Source organism: Pyrus communis, chromosome 12, assembly GCF_041283825.1.
Source record: "Pyrus communis isolate YQ-2024b chromosome 12, ASM4128382v1, whole genome shotgun sequence".
In the NCBI taxonomy this organism is placed as follows: domain Eukaryota; kingdom Viridiplantae; phylum Streptophyta; class Magnoliopsida; order Rosales; family Rosaceae; genus Pyrus; species Pyrus communis.
The window spans coordinates 10350055-10368059 of record NC_142576.1 but is presented as its reverse complement, the minus strand read 5'-3'; the positions used below and the strand labels follow the sequence as shown (position 1 = coordinate 10368059).

General features: G+C 37.2%; 2 protein-coding genes across 2 annotated transcripts; one reads left to right on the top strand and one right to left on the bottom strand.

Annotated features, from left to right (window-relative positions):
- The first annotated feature begins 1535 nt into the window (after positions 1-1535).
- Positions 1536-4690, top strand: LOC137744943 (putative E3 ubiquitin-protein ligase LUL2). The gene is made up of 3 exons (XM_068484763.2): positions 1536-2226; positions 3330-3825; positions 4213-4690. The coding sequence occupies exons 1-3, from the start codon at positions 1724-1726 to the stop codon at positions 4327-4329; spliced, it is 1116 nt and encodes a 371-aa protein (XP_068340864.1). The 5' UTR covers positions 1536-1723; the 3' UTR covers positions 4330-4690.
- A 1391-nt stretch (positions 4691-6081) lies between these two features.
- LOC137744940 (uncharacterized) lies at positions 6082-8265 on the bottom strand. The gene has a single exon (XM_068484761.2). It carries the CDS (start codon positions 7765-7767, stop codon positions 6292-6294), a length of 1476 nt encoding a protein of 491 aa, XP_068340862.1. The 5' UTR covers positions 7768-8265; the 3' UTR covers positions 6082-6291.
- Between the last annotated feature and the right edge of the window lie 9740 nt (positions 8266-18005).

Here is an 18005-nt window from a genome sequence, read left to right as displayed (position 1 = left end):
ATTTATAAACTATGAAGAATGATTATTGGACATTTTGATTTTGGTAAGTGACTTTAAGATGGATGTAGGGTTTATACAGAGAAAAAAAAAAGGGATGAGGTTGTAGATATTGTCACGTGGCATGCCGTAATTGGTTAAATGTTTTATTGAAATTTATCCACAATGATTCTAAACAGATAGTGACATGTGACGCGACAGGATTAGATAAAAATCTTATCGGAAATCTATCCCCAAAATTCTTATAAAATCAAAACACATGACGTTATGGAATTGGTTAAAAATCTACTCGAAAATCTATTCACAAAAATTGTATCCGAATGGCGTGACATAATTGGTTAAAAATTCTATTTGAAATTAAATATAAAATTAACTGTTATTATTAAAAAAAAAAAAAATTTTAGTACCAATAGGCTGAGCAATTCAGTTTAGAAGTAGATATTCATTTGAACAATTAATGTTCACTAAAACAGTAATCACCTTCGCTTAATAGCCTGAGCAATTTGCTTGAGGTGGAGTTGGTCTTAGTAAGGCTTATCTCCAATGCTAACAGAATGACATCATCATTCACAGCTTCCTATAAACAGCAACTTGGCAACCAAAATAAGGCATATGATCAAGCCCCAAGCCAACTTTATTATCCATTGAGATTTCTTCGTTAAGATTTGAACTCAAACATCGACAACTTAATGATTGAGCCACGCAAGGCTAAACGTATGACATCTCAATCAAATTAAGATTGAATGACATTAGATCAAATGGTGACGACATTAGCATAAGCAGTAGCATAGTGGATTGTTAGGAGGCTGAAAGGACATCCATTTGATGGGCATGAATCCATGATCATATCCTTTTTCTTGGTCTAATTCGTGCGAATAATACAATCCAATAATGTCGATCATTAGAAACAAAAACAAATTAAAAAAAAGGCAAAAGGTGTCAGCTTTAGCTGTTGAGCATAAGCACTTCTTTCTGTCTCAATTTTCATCATGTCATGGGGTATACGGAATATGGATGGTGCCTTTGGTTTGGGTGGTTCTTTACGCAATCCCATTACCCACCCACTCATCCCAACCCAACCATTCCAAATACCAATAACAAAGCGAATCAAGATTCCTCTCCCTTTTTCCCATCAAATTTTCGATGCAGCTCAAGAGGTCCTATATTATTTCTTTTAAATTATAATATCTCAAATTAGTAAATGAAAAATACTAAAGAAATTAAAATTTTTTTATTACTTTATAGTTTAACGTTAATTTATATTTCAATGTAATAAAACATTTTGTAAAAATTTGAGCGACAAAAAATGCCACTTTTAACATGTTATTACTACTTCACTCAAATTTGTTATTTTATCTAAGAAGATTTTGTATCAATATTTTTGTACGTCTATTTTATATTACATGACTTGTATTCTCGAAACTATTTTTCTCCTTTTTTTCTTTTATTTATTTATTTTATATTATTATTATTTCTTGTTACAGTCTTTTCCTATATTATTTTTTATTAATTAATTAAAATAAGTATTTTATTATTTTATAACTGCTATGTTACCATCCAAAGTTCCCTTTCACTTCACAACGCACAGAAGAACCCAAAACCAGGAGAATACAATATCAAAGTTCCAATCTTTCACATCTTCTCAACCTGTCTGACGACAGCTCTTGATTTTCCAGCCCCAATCTGTTTGTTTCCCAAGAAAATTCCCAAGAAAATTTAACCCAACATGGGAAACAGCGGGAGCAGAAACAACGGCGGCCGCCGGAGACACAGCTCCCGCCAAAACCACCCTGCTCCGCCTCCTCCGGCCCCACCTCAGCCCGAAATCTCTCAAAACCGCTACGTATTCGCAGCGGCGACTCCGTACCCGTCTCAGTACCCCAACCCCAACCCGCCCCAGTACCCGAACCCGAACCCGAACCCGAACCCGCCCCAGTACTACCAGTACCCGGGTTACTACCCGCCGCCGCCCATGCCGGTGCCTCTGCCCGCTCCGTACGATCACCACCACCGCGTTCCCCATCCCCACGTGGACACGGTGCATCCGAATTGGGCCGGCGGGCGGTACCGGGTAATGCAGGCTCCAACGCCATACGTGGAGCACCAGAAGGCGGTTACTATAAGGAACGATGTGAATCTGAAGAAGGAGACTCTGAAGGTCGAGCCCGATGAGGAAAACCCTGGAAGCTTCCTCGTGTCTTTTATTTTCGATGCCACGGTTGCAGGGAGGTAAAATTCAAGCTTGAAGCTTTTGTGTTGAACTTGAAGTCTAACTTTTTTACTAACTTCTGATTTGTTACTGTATTAAGTGCCTAATTGTGATCATTATTTGCTTTTATGTGGGATTAGCTTAAATGGAATTGGAGTGTTTGAAAAAGAAAGCGTTTTGTGCTAAATTGGTAATCAATTAGACAGTGGATTGTTAGATACCGAAAGATTGAGAAACAATTTACGGCAGTCGAAGTTTTATTGAAAAGTATTTTGAGGTACTTGCCATTCTGAAGTGATTGCCGTTGTAGTTGATCCGGTTATAATGATGACGGGTAATGGCGTCGAAGGATGGAATTGTGGGACTGCAATAGGTTAACATGATCGATTGATGAACTATGGTTTATGATTGATAACTTTGTTTTATTTTTTTTCATGGATAATTGTTAAATCCGAGAAACTTGAGCCATTAGGATGTTACCAACTGTTTGTTCTAAAATATGATTTCGTTGACATTGTGTGTGGTATGTACCGTTTGATACAAAATCATTCTTGTGGTACAAGGATTTTCTTACTGCTAGAGAGGATTCTAATGGATGAAAGTAGAAGCTGCCGGGGAACCTCACAAAAGTGAAAGGGCAGAAGTTTCTAGACGATAAGAGCATAGATGGTGAAAGCAATCTGTTTGATTTTTTTCACCTTAAATTATTGTTTAGCTGCAAGGATTTACTCAACTTTTTTTTCTAACTAGTGAACATTGATCAACGAAGAGGTGTATCCCAAAAATGATAATTTAGGAAATATAAGATGAGGACCGTAGGCTCTCTTTGCAATCAGTATATTTATTTGTTCATTCAGATTGGTATAGCCTTTTGGTAGTTCAATTCTGCGGTATAAAGTCATTCCCTCAGCTGCGACGCAATCGGATTGATCTTTTTTGCATTATATATCATACGCAAACACCATGCTGTGATGGCATTTTTCATGTAGAATTGTAGTAGTTGTATCTTTTTCTTGGCCAAGGTATAAACAATTCATATAATTTACATGAATAACTTGGATGGCATGGTTGTATATGATCATCAGATTATTTTTAAATTTTAATTTATGGCTTTGTGAAACAGCATCACCATTATCTTCTTTGCAAAAGAAGGCGAGGATTGTAACCTGACACCAATGAAGTTTAACCTTCATCCACCTGTGACGGTACATTTTGAACAAGGTCTGGGCCAGAAGTTCAGGCAGCCTTCGGGAACCGGAATTAACTTCTCAATGTTTGAGGATGCTGAGTTACTGAAAGTAGCTGACTTGGATATCTATCCTATAGCTGTGAAGGCCGAGGCATCCCCTCCTGCCCATGATGGATCAGAGGGAAGCCCCGCGTCTGTAACAACAAACTCCCAGATAACTCAGGCTATATTTGAGAGGGAGAAAGGTGAATTCCAAGTTAGGGTTGTCAAACAGATTCTTTGGGTGAATGGGATGAGGTATGAACTACAGGAGATATATGGCATTGGTAATTCAGTTGAAGGTGAAGTGGACGGGAATGACCCCGGAAAAGAATGTGTAATTTGCCTGTCTGAACCACGCGACACAACTGTTCTTCCATGCAGACACATGGTAATTATACATTGCACTTTTTCTTTTCAAAGTTTGTCATAGTTGCTAGTGGAGAAAGCTGATCTTAATCTTTAGAGAAGTTTGTGATTGGTGAGAGCTAGTTTGTTGCCAAAAGAAAGATTGTAACTGATAGCAGATTTAGCATTCACATCACTGGGCTTAAATTTCGTAATTGACAAAAGGAAAAAGCGAAGTTTTTTAAAGAGAAGTGCTTTATTTGGGTTCAAAATTCCTTTTGACTCGTTTGTAGATTCTATAGGATTACATTAACTTGTGTCCATCTAGTTATCATATTTGCATACTAATGTGCTTGAATCAAGCAGAGTGTAATTTATGTTGGATTTTCGTTGTGACTGACTTTTGGTTGGATTTCTTTTCTACCTGCAGTGCATGTGCAGTGGGTGTGCCAAGGTCTTGAGATTCCAAACAAACCGATGCCCAATTTGCCGGCAACCAGTTGAGAGGCTTTTGGAGATAAAGGTCAACAATGGCCCTGAGGAATGAGAGGATGTGTTCTGCCACTAGCATTCTGTAAGTTAATGGCACCCCACCCCACCCCACCCCGCCCGGCCCTCTTTCTCGACTTTCCTTCTGCACTTGCTTTTCCGTCCCTCACTTCGGTTTTCAATGAATTGAAGAGGCAGATTATATGCTGTACGATGTGCAACATGATGTGTTGCACCAGTGGTATGTAACGATGCTCTTTACACGCATGCCGAGTGTTCAGTGGCAATTCTTGACCATACATGTTCTGCATTTGAATTGGTTGTACCGTTGTAGGTCAATCTACAGTTTGCTTCTACCTGTTGTAATTATTTGTTTCAAGAAAGAATAATGTAGAGGTAATCAGGTATTTTTCCATGAACGTTCCAGTTCCGATGAATTTTAGGTATTTGGGCAGAGAGATTAAAGTATGTACATACTAGTTCCTCTGGTGTTTTTCTTTTTTTTTTTTTTTTGTCTGCTCAGATTTTTAGTTTTCACAGAAGGGATTAAAAGGATGGGATCGAGGGACTTGGTCTCTTGTGCGTTCCTTGTAGAAGAGTATTGGAGCAATGTTTCCTGAACTAAAATTCATGCACATTGTACCCTATACTTGTCACTACGTGGGGCAAAACCCATTTGTGTAATATTGTGACAGAAAACGATTAGTGGATTGTGATGCGTTCGTGGACCAATATTCACAAATATTTAGTTCATAGACTAAAGTCTAGAGAGACCAATGCCTATTTTCTCTTCTTGAGCTATGGATAGTGTGACAAACGATATTATCTATATTAAGGGGAGAGAGGGTGAGTTTAGCCTTACAATGAGCTAGCAATAATGTGGTTCAAATTCGTCTTTGACACGAGTCAAATTTAAGACCTCGTACTTAAATTGACTTGTTTGTGACAAGTGAAAAAATAGTTGAAACACCATGGATGGTTGGATGTTTATTCATTTAGAGAAAGCTTCAATAAAGTTTAGCAGTTGACCACCTTTGTGGAGCAGAGGCTAAATAATTGCAAGTAATAAAACAATGTAGTGCGGTAGATCCCCCATCACTTTCATTATTTTATTCAATCACAAAACATGGTACTTCTCTTTCTTTAAACCAAGGGCGTCGACCTTTTCTCAAGGTAGCCTCAAAGTGTGCATCTCAACTTGTCTGTGATTGGCTTCCAAAAGCTTTCAAGCTTGAATCATTCGGTTGTCTGTATCCGACCTCTTTTTTATGACATGCAGAGTACTCGCTTAAATACTGGGCACTTTAAAATATTTCTCATCCAGTAAGTGTGAGATGAAAATAAACATATAGGTGCCGTTTGGTTCGCGGCAAAATGAACTTAGAGAATGAGAAATCATTTCCTTTCCCATCATATAAATGTTCCATACCTTTCTCATGCAAAAGAGAAGGAAGCCCATCCTGAATAGATATAACACGGATATTTAACATACTATAGTTTAAAATATAAACTCGTCATTCATGAAAACTCGAACGGAATAATAACATCACCTGGCGGTGTAATAGACAAAAACTTCTCATGCCAAACGGGACTCGTACCCACGCAGGGAACCTCCATCAAACCTCTAATGTGAGGAAACAATGAACTCTTTATTCATTCGTGGGGTTAAAAGGATGCTGCACAAGAAATGAACGTGTAAAGCAGGGTCATCAATCTTCCGCAATCAAATTTAAAAAGATTAAGGTCCCATGGACCACTCTAATAAGCTTAATTAACGAGAGTCGACGAAAAGGAACTGAAAGCAAACAGATAAACACAAATCAAACATAACATTAATAAGTTACTAAGCCGGAAAGCTCAGGTGTCCAACCAGCCATAAAGCAACAACTTAGATGTTTATCATCTTCCGACATAACATAAACACACCACACAAGATAATTATGGTTGTTTTATTTAGCCTAAGTGCCCAACCATAAAAGCAACATCATAGAAACCAGATGATCAAGATATCATATCGTGATCAACCGACAGATAGGAGAACGTCACCGGGGTTGCCGTCCCCCCACCACTGATGGACAAACACTCCACTGCTACGCAGGCTTCCAAAGATGTCCATGCAGTCCACCGGCATTTCACCTCCAGCTTCTACTTGGCCTGAGCAGTGAAGAAACAGCTCGTCCACAAAGCATATGGCTCCACTTTCAAACAGTTCCGTGAGGAACTTCAGTTCTACATTGCCTGCATTCATCTTGAGCACCACGAAATCTGCAAACCCCACAGTTTCTTTGAACCAAACGAGGAAATCAAACCCTTCATCTCCGACATATGGATCTGTGATCCCATCATTTGGAACATAGACTTGCGGATTGATTCCGGCCAGCCCTGGATGATAAACAAAGGTGATTCCGGGCTTTTTGACGTAGGATAACAGAACAGAAGTGTTATGGTCAACAAAATAAACATTGAAATCTTTGCGTTCGATGGGATAAGAAGGCAGGAACCAATTTGTAACATTTGCGTTCAGATGCGCTGCTGCCCCAATATCAATATAGACCAACCGCCTCTTTGAGGAAACATCAACAAAATTAGGTAAGTATGCAAACCTCTTTCCATACTCCACTGGTTTTTCCTTCACCAGAGGCTCCATTTTCCCAATGAAAGGTCGATTGTTTGTGAGCGATGGGCAGTCAGCTGGAAGGTGATACTGCTTAAAGAGCCCGGCATTGTCATAATTTTTCTTGAACACAACCAGTGTGAAGTTATTGACGTAATTAACGTGCACAACACTGGAACTTTTCAGCAGTGAGGAAATTGGGGTAGCAGACCTAATCAAGCTATTCGGGGAGGAAACACTGCTACCCACAAGCATAGCCCCAATTCCACCGGGCCTAAGAACACGCTCGATCTCAAGCACAAGAAGCGCAGGGACAGAAACCTTATCGAGATCCCTGGAAAGCACAAAATCAAAGGACTTGTCCTCATAGTCAATTTCATACACAAACTGTTTGTGCTTGAGCGAGAAGAACCGGTGTTTGTAAACACCACGAGCATCGGGAAATCCCAAATCTTGCAATGCCAGCCCGGCCGAGGCAGACCCTTCTCCGACACAGAGAGCTCTTGTACCGTATTTCAATAGCTTCTGACCCATGAGCTCTCTGACCACACTGACGGTCAAATTCACATCCCGCTTGCACTGCTCCGAACCATTAGATCTCCAGAAGGGCACGAAGAACGGACTCTGGAAATTAAACTTCCCCGCGGTCACTTCGATAGGGGCGACGTGGCCCAATTCGGCGGCGCAGTCGCCGGGGTTCACAAAAGTGAACATTGTCATGTAGGTCCCGGACAAAATGTGGATCAACGGTATGATCGACATAGCCGCGGCGATAAAGAATGCCCGGAAAAACACACGCCGGACCAAAGGCCCATGAAGGATCTGCATTCTCACGCCCTTCAAATCCATGATTCTCTTCGTGATGACTCGGGCCCGAATCATATCGCGTTCAAGCAATTGGGTTTTCTCGTTTCCGATCAAATACGAGTTGTTTTATAAAAAATATATAAAAAAAAAGTTGCGAACTTTGCAAAATCAATTACAGATTTCGAGAGAGGGAAAAAGCCAAAGCGAGAAAGAGAGAGTAGATTAGCGACTGCAAAACCTAGAGGAGGTGTGATTCCCACCCACGAGGAGTACTATCGATTTTTTGATTACTAGCAACACCCTCTTCCAAATTCTCGCCGGCTTCGCTTCGAACCAGACGACCCGATCCATATTTACCCTCCGATTGCGAATCTACATTACATGGCGCACGGGAGCATCACCAATCTTGATTCGTTCCGGGTGGATCCGCTGAACACAAACCCTAACTTGGAAATTGGGGATTAGCGATTTTCAGAGCTTTTTCTGAGCGAAGTGATGCAGAAGACGGTGGGTGTGTACTGCAGATCTGGTTTTAGTAATAATATAAAACACTCCTAGGCTCCCACTGCTAGTATCTGTGGGCTATGATTTGATAAGGCCACCGACGAGGTAGTAAACACGTGTCGACACCAGAAGCTTCTCAGCTTGAAATCAGTTTTACCGCGAGCCCAATTGGATAAAGGAGAAATTTTTACAGAAATACAGATGGTACAACACGTGTTTTTATGTAAATGATAGGAAATTTTATGTTTTAAATTATTAAAATTTTAATACACATATCTCATCATTTATACAATAACACGTAATTTACCATCCCGTATGTCAATCACATTAAAAAATCTCTCATGTATAAAGCGCCAATGATCGATAATTGTGGGGACGGCTAGTGACGCAAGGGGACGATATTTAACCGTTGGTTTGTGTGGGACCCCCAGGTGGATCGACGGCTCGATTTCCATCGATTGGGAATCTAATAAGTAGGGAAGGATGATGAGTTGGCGTTACCATGGATCTGACAAAGCAAAGCGTGTGGTCCCCACAGGTATTTGTTGGTTTCGAGAGATTTATTTTTCAGTGTGATCGGAACACAAATTGGTATACCACGTGTCTTTACACAAATGATGAAATATATGTTTTAAAAAGTGAATATCTTAAAAAATAAAATTTCTCATCATTTATATAAAAATATATAGTGTAGCAACCGTGTTCGGATCATAATAAAAAATTTGTCGGCGGTTTCATACAAATGAATTAATGATCTTGGGACTAACAAGATGTGGTTTTGGGGATGTTTTCACAGCCGTTTGATGGGATCGAACGGTTGGTAGCACGCAGTTGTATCAATTAGGATTTTAGATGAAGATGATGGGATTCAGCCCGAGTGGGTCCGGAGTAGTCCCTAGGTAGCAAGTCCTATGATGATTTTATGATTTTGACGTGGATGCTACAGGTTTCTGCTTTTCCATTAAATAAAGGTTGAGGCTTTACCATCATTTGGCAAAGTAATTTATGCACGAGTCTCCTTTTATTAATTTGTAATCGTATCGCGTGGAATCAAATTAAAAAATAATTGACTTCAGTAGGAATCAGAATCGAGTGAAGTAGAGCTGGACAATTTAATTAAAAAAAAAAAAAAAACTAATGAAAAGATTTTAATATTTTAAGTTTTAACAAAAAATCATGTAATAATTTTATTTGATTGTTAGGACAAAACCCAATATCAAAGCAGCCTAATAAAATTGGTCCGGACAAAATAATTTATTGAGCTTCCGATTTTACCCCGAACGTCAAACCCTTGTTGTTGCTTCTGCCTCTTCCTCCTCAAACCCTCGCTGATGCTTGCGCTGCTTCAGCTCGGTTTCTATTCAACTCCATTGCTTTTTTCAACTCCATGGCATTTATAAGTTCAATGAGTAGCTACTAGCTTCCATATATAAATCAGTACATTGAATTACAAAAATTAAAGACCCCTTGAAGGCTAATTTTGGTAACTAGTGGGATTTTGGTGAGGGGCATGAGCATATTTTTGTGCAGGATTTTAAGCTGCATTTTACTGCTCAATCTTGCCCTAACTCCACTAAAATGTCCAAGTTTGTTGATATTATCGAACTTGCATCTGTAATATACAAAATGATAATCTCATTAGTTCAATTGAGGATGAGAAAATTTGGAAAGTTGTCTACAGTATCGGTGCCCTAAGGGCCCCGGGTCCTCATGGTATCATGCTTCCTTCTATAAAAAATGATGGGATACTGTAGGTCCTTCCATTAGAGATTTAGTAAGAGATTTCTTGGGAAATTGTTCAAGCTTAAGGATGATTAATCATACTAATATTGCTTTAATCCCCAAAGTAAATTTCCCTAAAGTTGTGGTTAACTTTAGAGCTATTAGCCTTGCAATGTAACTTACAAAATTATAGCTAAAATCATTGTTAATATGCTAAAACCTCTACTTGAAAGTTTTAGTTTTAGGAACCAAGGTGCTTTTGCTCCTGGAAGATCACTCAATGATAATATTCTTATTTCCCATGAAATATTTTCCTCTTTTAAAACAAAAAAAAGGAAGTAGAAATGGGGTAATGGCAGTTAAATTAGACCTCGAAAAAGCTTATGGTCTTATAAGTTGGGATTATATTAAACTTGTGTTGCAGAAATTTGGATTTCATAGTCACTGGATAAGGTTAGTTTTAGAATGCGTTTCTTCCAATTCTTTTTCTATTCTCATAAATTTACCCTACTAGAGGAATCAGATAAGGAGATCCTTTGTCTCCTTATATTTTCATTCCTTGTGTGGAACCACTAATCAAGACAAATGTGGGTCTACTTCTCCTAGAGGATTTAAAATCTCAAATTTAGCAATGGTGGAGCCAGGATTTTACGTGAGGAGGGACCTTACATAAATGTCAAAAATGTAAAACAAATGGATAGTATTGATAGGAGAGTAGAATACATGCTTGAATTGTCAACTAATTCAACTTTTTGAGACGCTAAATCTTTTTTCATATTGAAATTAACAAGTCAATATAGAGAGTAATTAATAAAAAAAAATTAGGGAGAATTTAGAGAACAAAATATATGAAATTTTATAAATTTAGTAAAAATTTAGAGAGAACAGAGAGATTTATAAACCTTAATATTGTTGTGGGTTGGAATTTGGAGGACAAATATATGAAATTTCACTAAGAAGAGGAGGAAAACTCAAAGTTTATTATTCTTCGGTTGGACAATGTGAAAGAATATTTTTTGATAAAACTAAATCAGATTTTACATTTTAATTTTAAGAGTTGATTTGTTTATAAAATAAGATGTTAAATTTAGTTTTAAGATGAGTGCAATTGGAATTGAAAAGAAAAAGAGACCTCTTATTTTAATTATTGGTGAATAGAATTTAAGAATTTTGTGTAAACTAAAAATAAAAATTACTACATTTACCAAAAAATTAAAATTATAATACAAATTATTTAGAAAGGATGAAAAAGTGAGGGTAGGTAGGCCTATCCTAGGCTTATGGTGCCTCCGCCGTTGAAATTTAGTGTTTACAAATGACTGCCTCTTTTTTGCTAAGGCTACTTGAATGCGCAAGGAATATTTTGAAGATGTTGAATGAGTTTGCAAATGCTGCAGGTCAAAAAATTAATTTTCCACAAATCCTCCTTGTATTTCTCTAATAACACTAATAAGTCAAACAAGTAATGATTTAGTTGACATAGGTGTAGCTGCTGACGGGTGCGAGACGAACCGGTCTTCAAATGCATTTCAAATTTTGTTTTACAGAATTTTGTTTTATTTTTGGTTCGAACAGTTTTTATCACAAATAATCCCTTACGTTGTTACAAGTCATCTCTTTGAGTTGCTCGCCCTTGTCGTCCAACTCCATTATAAAATCCGATCGATGATTTCATGATGTGGCAACATGTAAGACATACGAAGGCAATTTATTTGGCACCACTTGAATTGAATACATTTTTTATTTTCCTAAAACCATGAAATCATAAAATATAAAATATAAAAACTTAACCCCAACTCTTGCATCTCCCAACCCACCACAACCACCATTATCTACACTTTTACTACAATAATTTGAAGAACAGTGGATGAGTTTTGTACATTTGTGTTGTCTTTGCTTGTTTTTGAACTTGATTTTATATATCTTAGTAAAGGTATCCATAAACGACACGAGTAATATGAAGGGTATTGGGGTGGCATGTGCAGATGAAGCGTATTGGGGTCGTAGGGCTGGGGTGATGGTGAGGGTGTAGCTGAAACACGGGGCCACTGGTTTTTCTTATTTTTCATTTCAAATTTATTTTCAGTAACATTAAATCCATGTGGCTCTAAATATTTGACTTTGTCGGTTCCACATGTTGCTGCATCAGCAAACTAATAGAGTTTTTAATGGAGTTGGATGATAAGAACAAGAGTGATGAGCAACTTAATGGATAAATGACGAAATTGATGAGTTTGAAACATAAAGAACCAAACTGATGACTTGTCAAAGCATAAGGGACTATTTGTGTTAAAAGTTCATTTTCAAATAAACGCCTAAATTCAAATAAAGAATGCAAATTCCTACGGATTTAAACTAGAACAACGAGAAGCGAAAGAGAATGAGAAGTGACTAATAGAGGAATACCAAACGAGAGCAAATTTAACCGTGAATGATCAATGGGAGTTGAAAACAAAAAACCCTGAATGATCAAATCGGCTCTGATGCCAAGTTGAAAATCAGAGTACGCATAATGAACAAACGAACGAACAGACGAATGAATAGAATACACAATCATGAATAATACTTAATTAATTGAAAAGAAAGAGAACACTATAAATTCTCTAAGACAACTTCATAACCCAAAAAACTACATTATAATTAACTTATTCAACTAAATTACAGACCATCTTCTGAATTAACCATAATCCCTAATAGACAAAGAATCCAAATACTTAACCTACAAGAAAACCCTAATACATAAAATACCAAAAAAACCTCAAACAATAAAATAAACCTAAAATATTAATATTTTCCGACACTATCATGTAAGCCTATAAATAGAGCTTCTTATGCTTAGTTATCCGTTAATCTAAGTAAACAGTTGGATTATGATTACGGAGCACTCATGGTGTTGATCAATTATATGAGAATGAGACCACAAGTAGGGTCGCAATAATTCAACTTTATATTTTTTTTTGGAGGTAATGTTAGGAAGATCAAATTTGTAAACCAAATGATGTGAAAGTTGATGATTGTATTATTACTTAAGTGTTGATTAACGTGCTTATTTCCAATAAGTGACACATCACTTGGTTTGTAAAATTGATTTAAAAATTTGGTATCTCCAGTATTATCTTTTGGAGAAATTTATTTTTTGGGTGAGAGGTAGTATTTTAATTCCTAGAGAACCAGCTCACATGAATCCATTTTCTACCCATTATACGCTCTCTATTTCTATTTTCCAAGCTTGTCCATTAACTATTATACATATTAACTTATTTAGAGCAATGACATTTTAGGTCAAATTTATTTTTAATTTATGTTAGGTGAATTACTGAACAACTTGTATAAGATTATGAAGATTCATGTTTAATTCCAGATATTTTAGTAAATAACTTCAATTAAAATATGAATTACGAATCTTCCCAATCAAATTCCTCCCCATTTTAAGTCACCTCCACTTCAATCAGCCTCACCCGATTACAAATTAGTACCATGCCATTTTTGTTCTGTTGAACAAATGATAGTATACCCCTATGGGGGCGAGGTAGGGTGGGCAGGGTAAGGATGGGCTTAACCTTACAATAGGTTCGCAATAATGTGGTTCAAATTTACCTTTGGCTAGAATCGAACATAAAACCTCTCACATACAAGTGAAGAGGAATACCTAGACCGTAGTACCAAGTGGTAAATGAAAGTTGTATGATCTTTATATACCATTGCCTATTGGTGGAAATACCATTTTCCCTTTTTATAACCAGAAATGGACTCAAGTTGGTACCATAAGATGAGTCATTGGGCCTAAAACTAGATAGATTTCATAAGCTTAGTAGGCTTGGACTCAAGAACAGTTTTTAGAAACATGTTTCCTTGCCCCAATCACAAAACCCATTAATATTAATTGGGAATAATATTAGTAGGATATAGATTAGGAAGTTGATCCTGCATTCTGAAAACCTATATATCTGTCGCATAGTACTAGTGGTATTCTTCTTCATTTGTAAATGAGAGATTTTAGGTTTGATTCTTACTAAAGGCGAATTTGAACCACATTATTACTAAGTCATTATGAGGTTAAGCCCACTACCTTCTCCTTAGTATAGTAATACGTTTGTTAAAAAAAACAAAAAAAAAAAAAAAAAAAAATCCTATATATCATTCCTTTTAATCATTAAATTTGAGAATTTTTTTTTTTGTGTACCAAGTATTGTTCACAATAAGATTAACCACAAAAGCATACTTGATTGCCAGAAATTAAGAGCGTATACGGATCTATAGTAGGTTCATTTGTGAAATCTCTTAGCATTAGCTCGTTAGGAAATTGTCATATATATGAGGGATTTGGAGTGAATCGGGTTTTCACCATAATTTTTGTGAGAACTTAACAACCTAAATTGAAAAGCCTAGCCTTCAAGGTAGTGATGTTATGTGACATCCCACATCGCCCAGGGGTGTGATCCTTAAATGTATATTCTCATCCTTACCTAGCACGAGGCCTTTTGGGAGCTCACTGGCTTCGGGTTCCGTAGGAACTCCGAAGTTAAGCGAGAAGGGGGCTAGAGCAATCCCATGATGGGTGACCCACTGGGAAGTTGTTCGTGAGTTCTCAAAAACAAAACCGTGAGGGAATGGTAAGCCTAAAGCGGACAATATCGTGCTACGGTGGTGGAGCGGGCCCGAGAAGTGATCTGCCCCGGGCCGGGATGTGACAATTGGTATCAGAGCCTAACCCTGGTCGCGTGTGTGCCGACGAGGACGTCGGGCCCCTAAAGGGGGGTGGATTGTGACATCCCACATCGCCCAGGGGTGTGATCCTTAAATGTATATTCTCATCCTTACCTAGCACGAGGCCTTTTGGGAGCTCACTGGCTTCGGGTTCCGTAGGAACTCCGAAGTTAAGTGAGAAGGGGGCTAGAGCAATCCCATGATGGGTGACCCACTGGGAAGTTGCTCGTGAGTTCCCAAAAACAAAACCGTGAGGGAATGGTAAGCCCAAAGCGGACAATATCGTGCTACGGTGGTGGAGCGGGCCCGGGAAGTGATCTGTCCCGGGCCGGGATGTGACATGTTAAACTCGGATAGGGAGTGTTAGGAAGTAGGAAAAAAATTTCCACGTCCATGTTTGTGAGTACCATCGATGTACATGGATTTCACAATATAATGTATTAGCAGCGGACAATCGCTCACCCAATCGTGGACGACCATCCTAGAGTTATCCAAACTTTTTACACATACCTACCTAGTTGATGTAGCACTCACAAAGTGGCAGGTAAGCGGGTCACTACCACTAAATAAAATACGGGACCAAACCAACCCAAATCAAACCAAGAGCAAGTTGCACTCGGCTAGCACGCACAAAAACAAACTTGTCAATTATTATCATAACATTTTGACAAGGTTCTCCATATATTGCATTTCACAAAGTGCAATACAGCGACCACTGGATTCCGATCACTGAGTAACCTAATTGGGTGGTGTGTGGTCACATGCATTAAGATTTCCAAGTTCTTTTCAAGCCAGATCGAACACTTCTACCAGAAGCAACAAGTTCTAATATTTTCTTTGACCAAAAGAGCGGTGGAGACTAAGCTTTCATTATATTCTGGCGTGATATATGCGTAAGGATGGGGGCCACATTTTTTAACACACAATTTGTTAGTGCCTAACTCGATAATGTATTCCAACGATATTATAGTTTTTTCAAAGTTTATCTCTACAAAAAATTATCGAAATTCAAAACCATATGATTATTATATTTAATAGGAGTCATTTTAGCAAAATGTATTCCCCAATTGTCTTCACTATAACTAAATGTCTTAATTATTTTGAATTATCTCAATTTTTATTTTTTTTAAATAATTTTTTAATGATAGGTTAAAAGATAGAGGATTCAGATTCTTCAAAAATTAAAATGTATTAAAAAATATGTGAAAAACTAGTCATAATCCTCTAGCCCCTTATATATATATATGTAGATATTATAATTTATGTATACAACGAGGTTGATACTGGCCAAAGTGCCACATTAAAAAATTGGAGGATAAACCTGAACCAGTACTTGAAAGAATCATTTTGTATTTTGACTTTAACAAAGACATAAAATAAAAAGAGTATCTAATCCTAGGACAAATTGCAACTGAGTTTTCAAATATATGTGCGTGCGGGTTTGATACCTAATAGTAGTTAAATCAAACTCTACTATCATGCAATATTTATCCTATGTTCATTCTGACTAAAACCTTAAGAAACTTCCAAAAAGAAAAACAAACTCTCTTTGACCAATGAATTGTGATTTTGAAGTTTTCAATCCTCTAACTAAGGTATTAATCGATTCATGTAAGGTTTTCCGTTTGATTTCAATTTTTTAGGATTTAGGAACAAGAATTCGATGATCGTGGAGTTTCTTATATTTGTGTACCCTCTTTTTGCTTGACATTTGAATAAAATATTTTCAGTTCACAAGGCCTTAATGAACTTGAAGGCTGTAAATTTTATTAGTTCAGATAGCTAACAAAGACAAAAACATCAAAGTTTAGGTAGTAAATTTTGGTTTAAAGAGATATTGATCGTTTAATTAATCGTAATATGGATACAGATAGTAAGTTATGTTGATTAACGTTTTTATTTTTTATTTGTAACACATCATATGATTTATAAATTTGGTTTAAAAAAGTTGATCTACCTAGCATTACTCTTTGTTGCCGATGTCGAACCATCTTTCCTATTCCCTTCCCTCCCTTCTCTGAGAGATCTTTGTTTCGGCAACAAGTGGTTGGATATAATGACAACAATCAAGCCTTATCCCACTGAGTGGGATCGGCTGTATGAATCCTAGAAGACCACTGTGTTTGGTTTTTGCGACCATCTTCCGTTAGCTCCAGGTACTACATATCTCTTTAAAGCCTCTTTTCAAGTCTTCCTAAGTTTTACTCTACCCCCTTTGCTCTGAACTTTCGTCTCATAGTTGCATCTGCTAAGTTAAGAATCTGTAAGTCTTCGGTTTACGTGTTCAAACTATCTTAACCGATTTTTGATGCAAAATATATTAAGCACACAAATTAAACCCTCTTCTGACAATTGTAGCAAAGTATGTAAGTAGGGATCGTTCAAAACCGGGGATTAGGAGGGATTGCTAAACTCTTGAAAACTGACCTAAGAACTCCAAAACAAAGTTAAAAACACTAATTTGGACTCAAAGAATGAAAAACCAAAGTTAAAACACTAAAACAAAACAAAAACTCAAAACAGCAACTAGAAGACTCAAAACTGCCTAAAAACCACTTTCTGGGCAGTTATGAGCACCTACACTAATTTGGACGAAATTGGTTGAAAACTTGACTCAAAACACTTAAAAACATGAACCAAAACAATTTCTAACTAAATTGAGACTTCAAAGTAAAGGGGGATTTGATTTGGACGAAATTAAAGTTGAGAAAATAGATTGCAAAGTAAAACTGATTTTGAAACGTTTTTTGGGGTTTTTAATGGATGATGGACTAGTTAGGGGTTCTTTCTCCACACATGACAAGTATGCAAATGACTCGATTTCTAGTTATTCCTTCATAGAATTATGAATGACAATGCCCCAAATTAACCGTGACATCACTAGTTAATTCTCAAGTTTTCCTTGTGTTATTGAATTGGATGACATCATACGACAACCCAAAGCATTCTTCAAAAGTTCCTTACATGACATCATAATAAAGATACAATCAAAGATCATTACATTCAATGAAAACTATAAGCATTGACAAAGCACTTGTGACTATGACATCATGACACTTATGCTAGGAATTGAACTTAACGCGATTGTGACTAGCAACCTTCACTACTTGTGAATATAAGTGTGTGACAATTATGTGAAACAAACTTATATTCTAGCATCATATTCATGCAAGCCAATTAAGTGTCGACCCCTAATTAACAAACACAAATACGTTATTACTCGCACAGTTAAGCCAATTGCATTCACGATTCAAGAACTCATAACTGGAATTTATCAAATCAACTTGCACACATAGTTATGGCTTCGAAATCACCCCTAACCAATAGGGTTTTAGCCACTCATGTTCATAGCAAAATGAAAGGAAAATAAATTAAACATT

Excerpts from the sequence above, each read along its gene's own strand:
- LOC137744943 (XM_068484763.2), top strand. The coding sequence starts at position 1,724 with ATGGGAAACAGCGGGAGCAGAAACAACGGCGGCCGCCGGAGACACAGC. Across the intron at positions 2,227-3,329 it reads GATGCCACGGTTGCAGGGAG|CATCACCATTATCTTCTTTG; the intron begins GTAAAATTCAAG and ends TTTGTGAAACAG. Across the intron at positions 3,826-4,212 it reads TTCTTCCATGCAGACACATG|TGCATGTGCAGTGGGTGTGC; the intron begins GTAATTATACAT and ends TTCTACCTGCAG.
- LOC137744940 (XM_068484761.2), bottom strand. The coding sequence starts at position 7,767 with ATGATTCGGGCCCGAGTCATCACGAAGAGAATCATGGATTTGAAGGGC.